This window comes from Ictalurus punctatus, chromosome 22 (genome assembly GCF_001660625.3).
Source record: "Ictalurus punctatus breed USDA103 chromosome 22, Coco_2.0, whole genome shotgun sequence".
NCBI classification, from domain to species: Eukaryota; Metazoa; Chordata; class Actinopteri; order Siluriformes; family Ictaluridae; genus Ictalurus; species Ictalurus punctatus.
Window position 1 is genome coordinate 13,311,244 of NC_030437.2, and position 17,174 is coordinate 13,328,417.

At 36.4% G+C, this 17,174-nt stretch overlaps 1 protein-coding gene across 1 annotated transcript in view; it reads right to left on the reverse strand.

Annotated features, from left to right (window-relative positions):
- The window catches only part of antxr2a (ANTXR cell adhesion molecule 2a), a 48,785-nt gene extending 34,812 nt beyond the window's left edge, over positions 1 to 13,973 (reverse strand). The window contains exons 1-10 of the mRNA XM_017452288.3: positions 13,495 to 13,973; positions 9,820 to 9,891; positions 7,704 to 7,775; positions 7,384 to 7,465; positions 6,709 to 6,813; positions 6,561 to 6,629; positions 6,139 to 6,219; positions 3,683 to 3,743; positions 3,460 to 3,555; positions 2,492 to 2,561 (exon numbers count right to left, since the gene is read on the reverse strand). Of these exons, the coding sequence (XP_017307777.1) occupies positions 2,492 to 2,561; positions 3,460 to 3,555; positions 3,683 to 3,743; positions 6,139 to 6,219; positions 6,561 to 6,629; positions 6,709 to 6,813; positions 7,384 to 7,465; positions 7,704 to 7,775; positions 9,820 to 9,891; positions 13,495 to 13,637 (851 nt within the window). The 5' untranslated portion in view covers positions 13,638 to 13,973. The remainder of the gene's footprint in view (positions 1 to 2,491; positions 2,562 to 3,459; positions 3,556 to 3,682; positions 3,744 to 6,138; positions 6,220 to 6,560; positions 6,630 to 6,708; positions 6,814 to 7,383; positions 7,466 to 7,703; positions 7,776 to 9,819; positions 9,892 to 13,494) is intronic.
- Between the last annotated feature and the right edge of the window lie 3,201 nt (positions 13,974 to 17,174).

A 17,174-nucleotide genomic window follows, 5' to 3' on the forward strand; every position in this document is an offset into this window, starting at 1 on the left:
TTTCACTGCAAAAAATGGAAGAAAAAAAAGCAGACAAGACATAATTAACAACAAAACACATATAATTTAAATTTATATATATATATATATATATATATATATATATATATATATATATATAATTTAAATTTATATATATATATATATATATATATATATATATATTTTTTTTTTTTTTTTTTTTTTTTTTTTTTTCAGTTACAGCAGTTAAGGTATTCATACTTTTTATAATTTGCTACTGCTGTACATTTTCAGTACCATTATCCTTGTTAATTCTTACACAGATTTTTAAAAAGACAAAAAGGAGGATCTCATCACCTATTTACTGAATAAGAAGCTCTACAGTGCATGTAATTAAGCACCTAATGATGAACGGCATTGTAATTTCCATATGTCTATTATGCAAGAGACAATAATCATGGAGCTAATGAAAATCAATGAGTACGAAACCAACTGTGTGAATGCCTGAGATCCCTTCCAAGATAAGAAATATGAAAAAGAGTAGGCCAAAGTCTTCTCATTCTGTGCAATGGGTTTGTGTGATCCATCAAGCTGTATCAAAAAATACCACATTGTTGACTAAAATATATCATAATCTAGCTAAGCAGTAATATAATGTACAATAATATAATGTAAAATAGATTGTGCACTTGATGTATTTCAACTTGCTTAAACTTTTTATAATGGCATGGTAATTCATAAATTCATAACATTTACTCCAAAACTTTGGTTTAATGCAGCTTTCAAACAATTTTTAATTGGCTGGCTTTATTATGGCTGTAAATTGCTTCAGCGGCTTGCAGGAATTCTTCAAAAGGTTTGTGCATGTTAACTAGATGCGTTTACTGAATGGAACAGAGGAGAGGCTAATTCAGCTGACATACTCGATACATGCAAATTTTAGGCAGATTGTTAATCAAGCTGGATATGTGGACACTGAATGGGAGAGTAGCTCCAAATATGTCCAATCAAATCCATGGAGACAGAATCTTCTGGCAAATATCTTTCTCAGATGTTTAATCATCCATCTTTCTCCTGCTATCTCAGTATCAGGAACTTCAATTTAAAGAAAGACTGTTAGGTTTGATATATATGCCTTTGAGGGACCTTGGTGTATAAATATCTCTTTATCAAGCACTAAGAGCTGAAGGAAACCAGGTTGGCATTACTCCAGGTGTCTACATTGCGTACATTAAGGATAACCATGTATCAGGTCAATGCTCTATTCTTATCTGTGCCACCATTGTGGACAGGCGTGACAGAGTCATGGCTTTTATTTCATATTGTGATAGTTTTGGAACAAGGTTGTGGTAGAAAAAGCTAGTTTTAAAATAAGCAATGGAAGCACCAAGAACCTTTATTTTAAAGCAAATAATCAGAATTGAATTTAACAAAATTCCGCAAAAATAGCCTATGGCATACAAACGGGAAAGTTTAAGGATTATGGAGTGTAAAGATTATGGAATTGATAATCGCTGTATTGCAGATACTGCTAAACAGAAACGCGTGCGGGCCACAGTGAACTTGTTTCCCACTCAAAGACGCAAAGAAAAAGACAAAAATTTGAGGCCCTTTTGAGGCTAGTTAGAGATGCAGTTGGATGGAAATTTTGCTGAGACCTGGCAACCCTGATTGTGGAACTACCGCCAGACTCACTGCCAGCTTCTCATCCTCTCAGTCCTGTATTACAAGGGCCCTAAAAATCGCATGAGTCCCTAGCTATACACTACTTTATTAACAGTAGTTTGTTGGGTTCAAGATACAGTTCAGCTGAACATGTTTAATTGTTTAAGATGAATTGTTAAAGTTCTGTTTGGGTCTATATGAACCATTTTAAACTCTTTAGTAAAACGGTGTAAACAAAAATATTTGAATTTAAAATATTTAAATTGTAGTCTTGAGAGAGACAAAGAGAGAGAGAGAGAACGAGAGAGAGAGAGAGAAAAGCAGACAGGGACTGCTCCTATACTTGAAGATGCAGGTGGTATGTGAATACGCTTGTCAGGGCATGGTGAATTATTTAAATTGGAGCATAGAAAAGGGAATCGCTGCATCTGTCGCACATCCTTTTAAAGCCCTCTGCCAGATGTGTTTACTCGCCGCCCATAGCAGCTAACTACTTAATGGGGCATAGTCACAAGCCAAGAGTTAATTAAGCAAACCCTTTAAATAGTGATCACATACAGAGGTTTCAGTGTTATAACATGCTGCATTATAGGCACAAGTCTCAGCATAAGCTCTCAGGTTCAGTTCCACATTAACGACATGGGACTCCTACTCAGTGTCAGGTGGTATAATGGATGTATAATGGCAGAGAAGGAGAATAATTAATGAGCAATATTAAATTTTCTTGTGCATTCAAGAGTCCAGACAAACATGTCATTTGTTGGAAAGATGTCCCCATGACAAACAAAACATAGTCCAGCTTATTAAGTAATACTCCCACTACACCCGCATCATTCATTTCTACCATCCACTTTTGAATACTCACTGTCCAGCATACTGAAGCATTGGCGCAGGACAGAGCACATAGTCATCTCGCACTGTGGTTGATTTCTCAGCTGGAAAAAAAATAAAGAAAATTTATTGTCTGCTGGTGCTATATTACACCCCCAAACTAGCTGGAGAATAACCTCAATCCCATATGTATAACACTACACTATTTGTCACTGTAACCGAGTTCACTAAAACTGCTGACGCAATCAGTGCAGGCCAAAGACCAGTGCCAGGACATGTGTGGGTTTTTTCCTAAAAAGTAATTTCTATACACAGTTTAAAACAGAATTGAGTTACTCTTTTGAAGCTTCGAACATCAAATGTGCACTGCTTTCATGTAAAACCAGGACAGAGACAGACCCATTCAGTATAATGACAGATGTAGAAATCACTAGTGTAGATGCCCAGGGAAAGCAGATTAAGTATCCAAGCTATTAGTTTTTTATTCTTAGCTGCCAGTTAGACAAGCAGTTTTAACAAGATACATAAATTAAACTATACTTCCTATTGACTTAATGCACATCACAGTGGTGCAACACATGTAGATGCTGCAACTATAACACATGCTACTAATGGTAGAGTGATTTTAACAGAAGGGCTTTTCAGAATAAGGTAGGGTGACCATTATTCCATGGACATTTAAAGGAATGTTTTGAAAAAAGGAAAATATGGGCAGAGTGAAACTAATTTTATTTAATAATAATATTAGTACTATTACACGCTAATAGTGTGTCATTTTCAGTGTATTAAAGTTTGAATTCATAGTAACACTGTTTTGATTGTTTTTGGGCCTTTCAAGTGTCCGTTCAGTTTAGGTGTGAAATACTCAATGAGTTAATATTAAGTAATTTACATTGACTCTGTTGTGCATATGTTAGTCTCTCAGACTGAGAATGGTTCATGTTGCACTTCTTAGTTTTTAATGATGCGCTAACACGGATGATTGGGATTGTCTGTACTCACTGTAAGTTTGACCATCCACCAGGAAGCGGCAAAGGACTCCGTCTTGGACTCTCCCCTGCATAAATCCATTCCCCTGGAGGACCATGTCAAAAGACTCTGCGGTATATTAACCAGATGAGGACATAATGAGAAGCACACTTGGGAGCTGACCCCACAAAATAGTCATGCGCACACATAAACACACATGCACATCAGTATAAATAGGAAGACTCAAAATACTCACGATTCACACAGACACTGGATGGCTCCACTGTTAAGATCTCTGTGCATGACCGTTTTAGGATCTACAAGGCAAAAACACCTAGTTCATCATCCACCATCAGGGTAAATAAATACATGCTCTCAATTTATTCTGCACAGTTTTTTTTTTTCAGCACTGCACATATGATAGGGCTTTGGCATTGCTCATGCTAAGCACTATATGGATCAATGAAAAGACTGTCACATACACTGCAGTGAAGAAAGAACTATGTCGGCTGTTATGGAAAAATGATATGCCACTATTGGCCATCTTCGGCTCTATTAGCGACTCCAGGCTGACATTACCATATAAAAAGGCCTGTGTGATCCTACAGTCACCTCTCCTATCATCCATATAAATCAACGGAGGACAAACTATGCAAATCTCCATACACGACCGGCAAAAAGACAATATTAACCAAAATATATGGTGTTTGGAACAAGCGGCGCTGGAGATGAGGCTTCAGTCTGAAGTGCCGGGAGAGTATAAAAAGAGCTGATTAAATATGACATATGATAAACAATCCCATCATTAGAAGAGGGAAGTAAACATCATCTATTCTTGATGGAGGATCCTAAAGATACCGCAGTTACTCTATTATCTACAACTCTCCAGTGCGGTATCAGAGGGGTGGTGGAGTTCATTTCTCGAGTTTGACATGTATACAAGTTTAGATGTTGATGAAAGAATTAAGCTGTTTTCACTGCCTGAGGAAAGTCCTGGCAACAAGATGATGTCTCAAAGGGAAGTGCTTCTAAATAGGCATAGATAGGTATGATAGGCTGTTCTTTTAGGTGGGGTCATATTTACTGCCTGTAATAAAACAGCAGTGCTCACTAAGAGAGTTCTCTCACTGTTAAAATAAAAACAGATTGCTCCTATCAATAAAACAAGCTGGGCCTGCAAAAGCAGCATTCCTAGCTAATAACACCAAAATGATGCACTGAAGCATTTCACATTTACTACAACTTTTATATAGTACAACGGTTCCTTACATATAGCTTTCATTATGCAAAAGTAGATGTACTGTTCAACTGGACATTGGAACATAAATATTAGAGCAGCAGCAACATTATTAAATTCATGAGTTGAACAAATATTAAACTCGTTTTTGCAGAAGTCACAGCTAAATCTACTTTAGGCTCTCACAGCAAAGCTGCACAGATGATCTCAAATCCTAGAAATCTGAGCACCGAGCATCATGAGGCCAACTAGTCCAACCTCCAGGATTACTAATCACTGGAGAATGCCTGTTTTGCAAGGCTCATACCTCCCTCTGGCCAAGTGGGCTTAGCCAGTAGTTGATAGGACATGATAGAAGAATGCTTCTTGTTCAATAAATTCAATACTTTATGAAAAAGCAAACACTGCCTTGTTAATTAGATTCTTGACTAAGTCTTGTGTTAGACAAGTTTGCGCATCTCACCATTAATATATTAGTTACCAAACCAATGTAAAACCAATCAGTCAGAGTTTACTTAACTGTAGCTCTTTTAAAATAAAGCAGGAGAGCACATCGTATAGAACTACCATGCCTTGAGTCACCCCTCTGAACATAATTTAATAATGTTACAAACTGGAATTGAAATGGATTTACATGGACATGGACTGATTTATTGAAATTTGTCAATAAATTTTTACTTTTTCAACTCACCATAAATAATCATTGTCATAATAAAATAATAAAATAAAATACTAATCAATTTTTTTTCCCCATTTTGTGAATACATTCGTTTTCCATACTGTTTAACCCAACACAGGGTCGCGGGAGAGCCTGGAGCCTATCCCAGAGAACAAGGGGCGCAAGGTGTGTGACACCCTAGATGGGGTAGCAACCCATCGCAGGGCACAATCACACACACATTCACATACCACAGACAATTTGGAAATGCCTATCAGCCTACAGCCTACAATGCATATCTTTGGATTGGGGGAGGAAACCAGAGTACCTGGAGGAAACTCCTGAAGCATGGGGAGAACATGCAAACTCCTCGCACACAGGGCAGAGCCGGGATTCAAACCGCCAGCCCCAGAAGTGTAAGGCAAGTGTGCTAACCAAAGGCCCCTAATTCAGTTTGTGATGCTACAAAATGTGGAAAAGTTAAATGCTGGGGGTGGTGGACTGTCAACTTATGCAAGGCACTGTAACTGCTATAAGTGCATTATGTAAAAACTTGGTCAGAGTTATTGTAATCTGGTTGTACAGTTCGCTAAATAGCATGCCACAGCATTTTTAGACCAGTTTTTAGAAACATGTTTCTGTATTTTATTTTAGGAAATATCATTTGTCCAAGTCAGTTTCTGCAAAGAGACAACTTCACTTGACCTATGATATAGTTAAAGTAGCGTACATTTACAGTAGTGGATATTTCTGTAGTTCAAATTTAAAATGGCAAAATCGGCATTATAAATTACATAAGCTGCACAAAATAACTTACCGAATTAACAATTCCTTTGAGAGCCTGGAAGCCATCATTGACTGGGAAGACTTGATTTGTACTATCAGCCACATCAGCCAGCTGTAGGCAGAAACATAGGAATGTTAAACGGTGACCAGGAATGAACTTTCAGTAACAGAAACATTGGTCATGGCTAAGCTTTTCCGCTCCAATATCTGTCTTTCATCTCATGTCCACACAGGAAGAAAGAGCAGCGATTGTACAAGCTGGTACTCAGCAAAATAACCACATTCAAATGTGCAAGACCAAAGAAGTTTGTGTTAAAAAATGTTACAACAAAATCATCTTCTCATGTTTTCAAAGGCATCATACACAAGTAGAATGTCTATGTGATGATGTTGTGTTCATTTTCATTGTCAGTTGTTCATAGCAGGGCTACATTTTGCAGAAGATTTATTTACCTGATCTTTGTCAAAGTCCTTAACACCAACACAATATACACGAGCTCCATACTGCCTTGCTACTTCTGCCTGCAAGAAAAAAACAAGGGAACATGGTATTTCTCCTGCATCACCACACTCATTGTCACAGCAATATAAATGACCTTACCTGTTTTACAGTAAGTTCATGGACATATACATCAAGCTTCCCATCTGTCAAAGCAATTATGATGCTTGAAGACTTTTGGGTTTGTTCTTTCATCTGCTCAGTTGCCTGAAGATGAGGACACATAGGAGTGCATCATGTATATATATACTGTACTGTATGTTCATGTAATTTATAATAATGCAGTCATGCAAGACCCACAAAAATATTAAAAAGTAAACAGTGAAGTTTCAGAGCCAAGATGTTGAATGTGTGTTAACAAGATCATGTCCTGACATGTCTTGAACATGTCCTGAACACTTGCTTATCGCTTATCTGGAATGTGAGTGAAACTAGTATCCTTTAAATTCCAGACATAATGATATGAAATAATCTGTTACATCGAGTGAAAATCATACTTATTCATCTTATTCATTTATATTTCAATGATGTATAAGATTTGGTATGTACTGTAAATAGGAGGATATGATGTACTGTAATATGATGTAATCATGCCGTACACTACAATTAGCTTGCTCAGGACTTAAACGCAGTCCTGCGAATATGTTCCACAAATATGTTCATTTGCATTGTATTCTATACAGTTATACAGGTGTAGAATATATTTCCAGCCCAACATCCACAGCATCTACAGTACATAAGCATTCATGAGTCTAGTGGGTAAATATTCTTGTTTACCTTTATAATTCCTTCATGCATATATGTTTCACCTGAAGGTATAACTTTACTCAGTTTCTGTAGGCCTTCCTCAATCTTTGCTCTGGAATGCAATAACATATAAAGGCAGTGGTTAATTGGGAGCTGAATTTGCAGGGTAAAATGCTAAGTTTGCAGGGTAAAATGCTGAATTACATAATACTTCCTGGCTATTATGATTCAGTGATATTGCTATTCTCTATTTAAAAAACATTTTAGAACAGTTATAGCACATTTGGCTTCTTTAAATCTATACAACATAGACTATAATACTTCGAATAGTATTTGTAGCACAACTGTACCTGTCTCCAGTGACTGGCAAAATTATTTCTGCGCTTGTTGAGAAAACAATGAATGAAACCTTCATATTGGGGCTGCAATGGAAAATAAACATAGTTTGTACATAATACTTAATTTAAACAAAATTCAACTTAACCCTTATGTTCCTCAGGGAAAAAAAGAGCTAAACATATTCTCTGATCTGTAATATATATATATAATGGCAAATTAAGTCAAGCACGTAAATTTTCATAGTGTAAAATTTGTTTCTAGTAGTTGTTCATCCATACATCCATTATCCATACTGCTTATCCTACTCTGGGTCACAGTGGTGCCTGGATGCAAAGAGATCTCAGAGCACAATTGCACACACATTCACACACTACAGACAATTTGGAAATGCCAATCAGCCTACAAAGCAGGTCTTTGGACTTGGGGAGGAAACCAGAGTACCTTGAGGAAACCCCTGAAGCATGGGGAGAAACTCTGTGCACATAGGGCAAAGGCGGAATTTGTACCCCCAACCCCAGAGGTGCGAGGAAAAATTGCTAACCTCTAAGCCACCTTGCCTATAGTAATAGTCATTTAGTCAATTAATATTGCTCCACTTCAAAGTGACCCAAATAGAACAGAATGGTTCAAAGCATTTATAAGAAATGTATTCATATACATTGACTAACATTTAGTTAATTCAATAATTATATAATTATTTAAATAGTGTTCCTAAAAATAATGCCAGCCCTTAGTCTTCTGCCATGTCAACATCTAAACACAGCTTAAGATCTCAACAGAGTCATGCTATGAATAAGATGCTGGTATGGCCGTCTAATAAAAAGGTGTGACATAGTTGTAAAAAATCCCCTCAGGAGGAAGTAAGTGATTAATGAAAACCATGCTGAGTGACTCACCCTGCACTCGGCACATCCAAAATACATGACTGCTTTTTATATATGTGGCGCCTCATAAATAAAACCCACTTTCTAGCCCACAACTTTATTTTACATCATTCTGGTGTATTATATGTTCCTTAAATTATTTTTATATATGATATATTTCCCTACATAAGAACTAGACAAGAATAAACAATAGCGTTTTGCATATAAACTACGGATTATTAACCTAGCTCGTCAAGCAGTTGGTCTTTCTGTCAACCTTCTGTCACTAAAGCTAATATAGCACTGAAACATGTTGGGTTGCAGACCTCACAGCTAGTCAGGTCTCAGGACTCTTGAGCATAAGGAGAGGTGCCGCTTTTTCGCACTTCACTGACACATTCAACCTGCAATCATCCCCCACATGAGATTATTCATGAAAATAGAGCCAATATGCTCAAATAGGCAACCTCTAGTGACAAAAAATGTCAATCATCATTTTCAATATTTTAGTGCATGATTAAGCCATGGACAATTGAGGAAGGCTGGTGAATGTACTGTTAAGTGAAGCAAGTTTAAGGTTGCATCACCGAGTTCAGACTTCAAGCTCTCACAGCAGAATTGTTGAGACTTATCGTACAATACTGAGGCAACTAGGGATCTCCTAGCAAATCCTCTTTGGACTAATGATTTAATTAACGTTTGATACAGCTGGTCTATCTAACACTGAACAAAGAAACAACAAGAGAGAGAGCATGAACAGGAAAAGGGCCAGCAGATTCCACATGGTGCAACAGAAGAGTGTCAAAGTCAAGAGCAGACTGTGCTGGTCTACTCTCGCACGCCATTCCTTAAAGTACATTCTCTGCCTCTCCTCCCGTTATGTGTGAGGGATAAGTGTGGCGTTGGAAGGTTTTGGTGCAAATGGCCATTCTCGCAGCCCAGAAGACTGAGCCTCTCTGCCACCCACTCCCACCTGCTCCCTTTGCTATTTTCTCAAGCAGACTGCTTTCTTCTGGCTAGGTCGCTACCGTCTGTACTGGCACATACATTGAGTCAACGTTACGTAAGTTCAACATTCATCAGGGCTTTTTTTTGTTTATTCCATATCTGAAATCCCCCTCCCCCTTTCAGAATCATTTCCAAGCCGGATGTGTGGTAAGATGAACTGAATTGTGCACTCTGTTTCACAGTATAAGGCACTATAATTAATTAATCTTGCATATACTTTCAATATTTTTTATGGAAAAAATACAGGACTTCTTACCTCACAAAGCGGTCTACGAGATTTCTCACGAACTCATAGATCTGAACCCAATTTTTCGAGACACTTCCCGACCTGTAATAAAGAGGATAAAATCACAAAGTTAATGGAGGTCACAAAAATATTGGTTATAAGTATATTTATAAGTAAGGTGTTATGCCACCATGAGCCACCAGAAGAGCTTCAATTCATCTTGTCATATATTCTGCAAGTCTCTAGAACTGTATTGGGAGCATGAACACCAGGAACTGCAACCCGTCTGTATATTTAAGCAAAAATAAAACGGAACATTGTGGTTTTTGATGTGGTTGTTTTGGTGTGCTTGCTGACTCAGTCAAGTTTTATTTGCTAATTCTTTTAAACAGAAGTTCAATTTCGTGTGGCTTTACCGTCATTTCAACCATATACAGCAGGTATAGTACGCAGTGAAACAAAACAACGTTCCTCTAGGACCATGGTGCTACATAAAACAAGACACTAACCACATGAGACAACATAGAACTAAATAAGATCCACACATATTTACATAAAGTGCACATGCAAACGTGTGCTAACAAAACAGGACAGTACAGTACTATTAAAACAGGACAATAGGCACAGTAAGTGACAGTGTAGCGCCGAACAGTACACTGTTTTAGTGTGGAAGTGTCCAATATAGCATGTAGTGCAAAAGATATGTGCCAAGGAGTAACATTATAATTTAAAATGGTATAAATGTAAACATAACATGCTATGACTGAATATTCAGCAGATTAGCTAATACCAAATATGGACATACCAGTTATTGCAGAAGCAGCCAGGTAAAGTGTATGATAGTGACAAGAAAACATTGGAAATAAATAAATAAATAACAACAGTGAAAATAAATATGATTCATACAAACAGGATAGTTGTCTCACCAGTGGAAATTCCATCATGGCTACATTAATGCTGAATAGTAACTCTGAATTACTGTATCTACCTCTCAAAAACAAAAAGCAGAAACAACTACTGTATTGTTATTTAAGGATCAAGCCATATTCCGGTACAAAAGTAAGAAATTTTTTTTAAAAAAACTGCACATTTTATGTGGGTTAATTGTTCAAATCAAATTTCATCACAGCAGGCCTGCAACACTAAAGTGTTCATAAAACAGTGTCAGCCTATGAGTTTAGTCATAAACTGAGGCTATCATTAGTATTATGGAGAAGCTTGGTCTGTATCTTCACTTCATAAGTAGAGCAAAGACCCAGACATCAAGGAAATTACAAGATGCTAACACAGATTTGTGTTAGCATCTTGTAATTTCCTTGATGTCTGGGTGGTGGCCAACCAGCATTTCTTAAAAGATAAGGAAATAAAGATAATCATGAACCTAAACAAACAAGAGCATAAAGAATTCCTCAAAACTGTTTCTGTTCAAAGGAGTTTCTGCAGACTGAACATATGTAGTAGTAGGAGTAGTTCAAGGCAACTGGATTTATGTCATAATTTTGAACACTTTTTGACAAAAACCCTTGGATTTTCTACTACTAGACATTTCAAATAACCTGGCTGGCAGGAAACTTAACACCTTAATAAGCAGCATCCCTTCTCTTTCACAACAGCTTTGTATACATGGTTAAAATTACTACAATGTTCTAGGGCCCAATAATAAAGAAATATGCACAAGTTGCCTTTAGGGAGAAATTTATAGAAAATGAAAAGCTGTTACATCTCTGCAAACTGTTGAATCTGGATAAATCTTGTCAGACCAGTTATTATAGTTATTGCCAGTGAGCTGTGTTTAGTACTGAGCTAAAGACCTCAAAGAGTAGCACTGAATTTGTTTGGCTGTTTGTTTGTTTGTGCTACAACTGGAATAGTATTAAGGAGGTTGAATGGATTCGTTACGGTTGTTCTTAAACTTTAATAGACTCAGGATAAGGCAGACAATTCCCTGTTATATTTCTCTTGAAAAAACAACAATAACAACACTGTTTTAAAAATTTTGGCAAATATCATAGTTTTTCATGATGCAATTACATCTAGCCTAAGGCAGTAGTCTTCAAAGTGGTGTCCATGAAGCATAAGAAGCAGGAAGCCCAGATTTTTTTATTTTTTTAAAATTACCACTTACTGTTATCAAATGTCACTATACAGGGAGCCCCAAAAGTCTCCACTTATAGACACTTTATAAATAAACACTTTGTAACAAAATGTCTTCCAAAATGTTTCATACTCAGTTTACAATATATATATATATATATATATATATATATATATATATATATATATATATATATATATATATATATATATATATATATATATATTTTTTTTTTTTCAGATAGCCTTTAAGAATGCCTTTGACAAAAGAAGAACATATTGTAATTGTTCTATTGCTGGATCAGGAAGCTGTCACAAGGTTGTGATGGACTGTAACAGGAAACATGTCACATCACACCGACACTGTTGCCAAACATATTAACAAATTCCAAAAAACTAGAAATTTTGTGGACCAACATCCACGAACATCCACTGACAAAGGTACAACTGACGTAGTGTTGGCAAACACAGTCCCCCATGTATGGAGTCTTTTGGGACACCCTGTACTTATCATTAAGTTCTTAAAGTTATTAGCCTATTGAACTGGTTATTTGAATCAAAGATGTTTAATAAAAACCTCATGTACCCAAAAACAAATCAGACTATCAGCCTCAATAAGGCCAAACTGGACCTCTGTTGGATTATATTCATAAAATAAATTGTACTGAGAGGGTCTGTTGGAATTTACTTAGTAGTTAAAAGGGTCTCTGTATGCAAAGAGTTTGAGAACCACTCACTGAAAGCATAACATCACAGTTGATGCCCAGGTCTTACCCTTGCATCAGTGGACAATCTCAGCCAAATGCTGTACAGTAGATTTGTCCCTAAAAACTGCTGCTGTAATCATAAACACTGTTCTGTGCTCATCCCAGGACTCTTATCAACACCTTTCACAAAGTACAGTTTGACTTTACAGTATACAAGGGTGGAAGATGGTTATTATCATACTATCCGGTTTCACCCATAGTTCCTCCCAAGAGTTCTTCTTGTTGTCTCAGAGAGTTTTCCTTATTACTGTTGCCTCAGGCTTGCACAATAGGAATCTAAATATATAAATTTACATCCGGATTTCTTTAAAGCTCCGTGCTTTGTGACAAATATTGTTACAAATCAAACTGAACTGAATAACTTCTCACAGGATATCGTGACACTGGTGTAAACCCTGCTGGGGGGGCGACCCTTGTAGAATTTATAATGGTTTTAATGGTTATAATGAGAATTGTATTGGTTTTAACTTAAGGGGCTCTGTAATGGTCCCCGTGTGTTTCTACTGGTAATCTGTTGCCTTCTACTTGTGGCATGTTATGCCTAGTGGATACCATTAAGGACCAAATATGGTAATGGTTTTAATGGTTAGTTGACGGTTTTTAATGGTATTTGTACTGGATACCATTAGAATTTCTGTGATTGTTACAAGAAAAAAATTTCCAGCAAGAACGTTTACTCTTACAGGTTCTTCAAAAACTAACCGTTAGTTTGTAAGTGACACGTTTGAACAGTTTGTAAGTGACACGTTTGAACAGTTTGTAAGTGACACGTTTGAACAGAAAACAGCTCTGTAAGAAAGACATCAACAATAACTTATGAAGTGTGCAGAACTCGTCAACTAACCTGTCCAACACGAAGTAGAGGTCGTAAGCTCCATGACAGGATGGAGCCGTTTCTGCTCTGAATGATGAAATGAAGCCGAGCAGCAGAAGCGCAGTGGCGGCCGCAGTGAAGTGTTTCTCTACGCAAAAAGTTTTCTTTGACATTATTTGACGCTATTGCGAGTTTTTGGTCAGTATGAATAGTCTATCATAAAAAAATATATATATATCTTTTTAAAAAATAAAAATAAAAATAAAAATACACCAGACCGTGCCGTCAATGCAGTGAACAGAGTGACAAGTGAAGAAGAACAATAGCGCCTCGGTTACATGTACTGCTCTGGCGCAACATGCCCCAAGTGTTATGAAACAAAGTTATAAAATCCTTCCTGTAGATGAATAAGCATAACGACGTCATTAACGTGATTTCTCCATTCTTCCGCGTTTACCCTTCGTACGGTTTTATCAAGTGATAGACAAACTTCTTACGAGCTGGCATGCAAAACTTTTTACTTCTGAGGAAAGTCAGACCTGTAATGCGCATGTGCAGACAGATGTTGGAAGGAAGGATTAGGGTGGTACACCCAACAGCTGGAGGATGTGGGAAGAAAAAAAAACGGTAAACTTGCTCGCCTAAAGCAAACGTTATGAATAATAAGGTTACATTTGTTTACAGTGAATTACTCCGTAAAAAATATCTTCATTTATCCCGAAAACTGTTCAGTTAGGTCGCTAATAAGATGCATGCTGACGCAAATTAAGTCTCTCGTGCAGTCTGAGAGCAGGAAATGCTGGAATGGGTTTGAAAAAAGAAAAAGGCAGAACTGAGAAAGAATGGACATAATTTAAGTCAATATGTCAGACTGGTGTTTGAATTGAAATTTACATTGAATCATTTCGAACATAATAAAGACTTGGCAGTCAGTGGTGTTAAAGAAGACCTCACAGGCCTCAGCTAAATATGTTGATAGCAGACAAATCATTGTTTTCTAGTAAATAAATAAAATTTACTCACTTATAATCCCACCTCCGCCCTGTGTGCGTGGAGTTTGCATGTTCTCCCCATACTTCAGGGGTTTCTTCTGGGTACTCTGGTTTCCTCACTCAGTCCCAAAGACATGCGTTGTAGGCTGATTGGCATTTCCAAGTTATTTATAGCCTGGGAATGTGTGTGCGATTGTGCCCTGCGATGGGTTGGCACCCCGTCCAGGGTGTCCCCTTCCTTGTGGCCCGAGTTCCCTAGGATAGGCTCCAGGCTCCCCCGCAACACTGTGTAGGATAAGCGGTATGGAAAATGGATGAATGAATGGATAATCACTTGTTTGCTATCAGCGTAGATGAGAAAGTGATGGGAAAGCAATGTTTCTGTAGGCTCCTCAGAGTCATAGCATTACATTATCTAACAGATTTTTTTTTTTTTTTTTTATCAAAAGTTAACTCAAAGTAGCCATATTAAGTATACGATAAACATAGCATACTGTTTCCTTTAGTTAGCTAATTTACTTGTCATCATGTTATATTTTAAAATCTGATTTTCACACTGCTGTTTTTCTTTCTTTTTTCTTTTCTGTACATTGTCTTTTTTTTTTATTAAACTTGTGTCCTTCCTTTTCCTGTTTTGCATTATGTGACTGACACACTTATTTTGTCCTGTTCGTTATGTATGTTGTACTTTTTATGTATTTATTTTATTGTTTTTCTATGTAGTTGACTTATTTTATTTTTAGCTTTTAACATTCGCATTCATAGACAAACCTAGGTGAAATTATTGTAGTCCATCTGCTTACAGGCATGTTTTTGGGAGGTGGTAGGAAACCGTGGAATCTGAAGGAAACCCATGTGCACACAGGGAGAAAATGTGAAACTCCATAAAGACAGTAAGCCAAGGATTGAATCAGGGACCCTGGAGCTGTGAGGCAGCAATGCACACTGTGCCACCATGACACTCTTTGGGTTTTATATGTGAACTATAATCACGTCTAGGGTCTATACATTGAAGTGTGTGCAAACTAAATTCCTGAAGCATATTCAAAGAAATCACTTTGATTTAACTAACTAGCACATTATGAAATCAAACTGAGAGCTTGTATTGGATATCTTACAAGCCTTGTGAAATACTGCATTGGGCTATAAAATTACACTGAATTGCTTCAAAAACAAATTTCCCCCACATACAATCCAACCAAAAATCTGTGTCATCATTGTGACTAAACATATACAATAAAACATTAATGAAAATTCCACAGGGATGTTCCATGATTACTTACCAACTTCCTGTGATTACAGGCATGTTTGCACTTGATAGTGCTTCCTATCCGTGTGGACGGGTGGCACCTTACTAAGCACACAGTATTTACACACCCTCAGGTTATGTTATCTAACTACTGTCATACATAATAATAATATAAGTCAAAGTTCGTGACAGTTAGAATGCACACATGGGCAGAAAGGATTATCATGGGCTTAGAATGAAAAAATGACTAAAAACACAAATTACTAGGTGATATATTTAAATTATTTTCAGAATCAGTATTATTTTATTCACCTTATACGTTTACATGTATTAACAATTTTTCTTGATGCTTAGTCACAACACGATACATGCAACACACATCTCAGACAACACAACCAACACAATTACCATCCTAATATACAAATATTGTGAAAATGGAAGGCTCAGTTATAATTTTCATTACAGTGGAAGTACAAATAGCAGCTGGATGCAGTTTAGGGTGCATTAAACAGAGTGGAACAATTGTGATATATATATATAATAAATAATAGCAATGATATATAGTAATGACAATATTAATAAATAATATGTTTAATAATAGTAATAAAATACTATTATTTACTAATAATATAAACAGCAATATTTAGCTTGTAAAATGAATAAATAAATACATACATAAAAATGTAAATAAATAATAAGAAATATATTTAATATGAGCACATGTGGCCTGAAGAATGCAACTTCTGTAATGAGAAATAATATTAGAAAGGACATTTAGTGTCCATTATTAATATTTTCTGTTCTGTACCAGTGCACATAAATAAATTCTAATGGTGCTGGTTTGTATCTTAATAAATATAATATAAAATATAAAAAAATATAGAATATAAAAAAAATCTAAAATATATGTTTTTATATAAATCATGTACCTTCTCTGAGGTAATAATATTTAGGTGTATTATTGGGTCCCATATTGGGAATATTGGGTTAGTTATGACCCTGAAAACTTACTAAACAAAACAAACACAATTACATTTGAGAAGAAACTAAAGAAGGCATTCCAAGTGTTATGATACACACACACATACACGCACACACACACACACACACACACACACACACACACACACACACACACACACACTACACCACAAAATTTCACTACACCTCGAGGTGTCCTGTATTGTATTTCATTTTAAGTATTTGATGAAAATGTATGAACATGCACTACATTTTCCCTGTCTAAATCTATTGCTGAAGTGATCATTGAAGTCATTTCATCTGATTAGCTGACTTATCATAAGTGAAAACTTGAAGATGCATTCTGATTAATACAGTGTGATTACAAAATGTCATGCTTTAAGCCATGGAAAGCACAATGCATTTTAATAAGAGTGATAATGAAACACAATCAAATATTTTTAATCACGATACACTGTTACATGCATAATAATCATATTCAGTATATT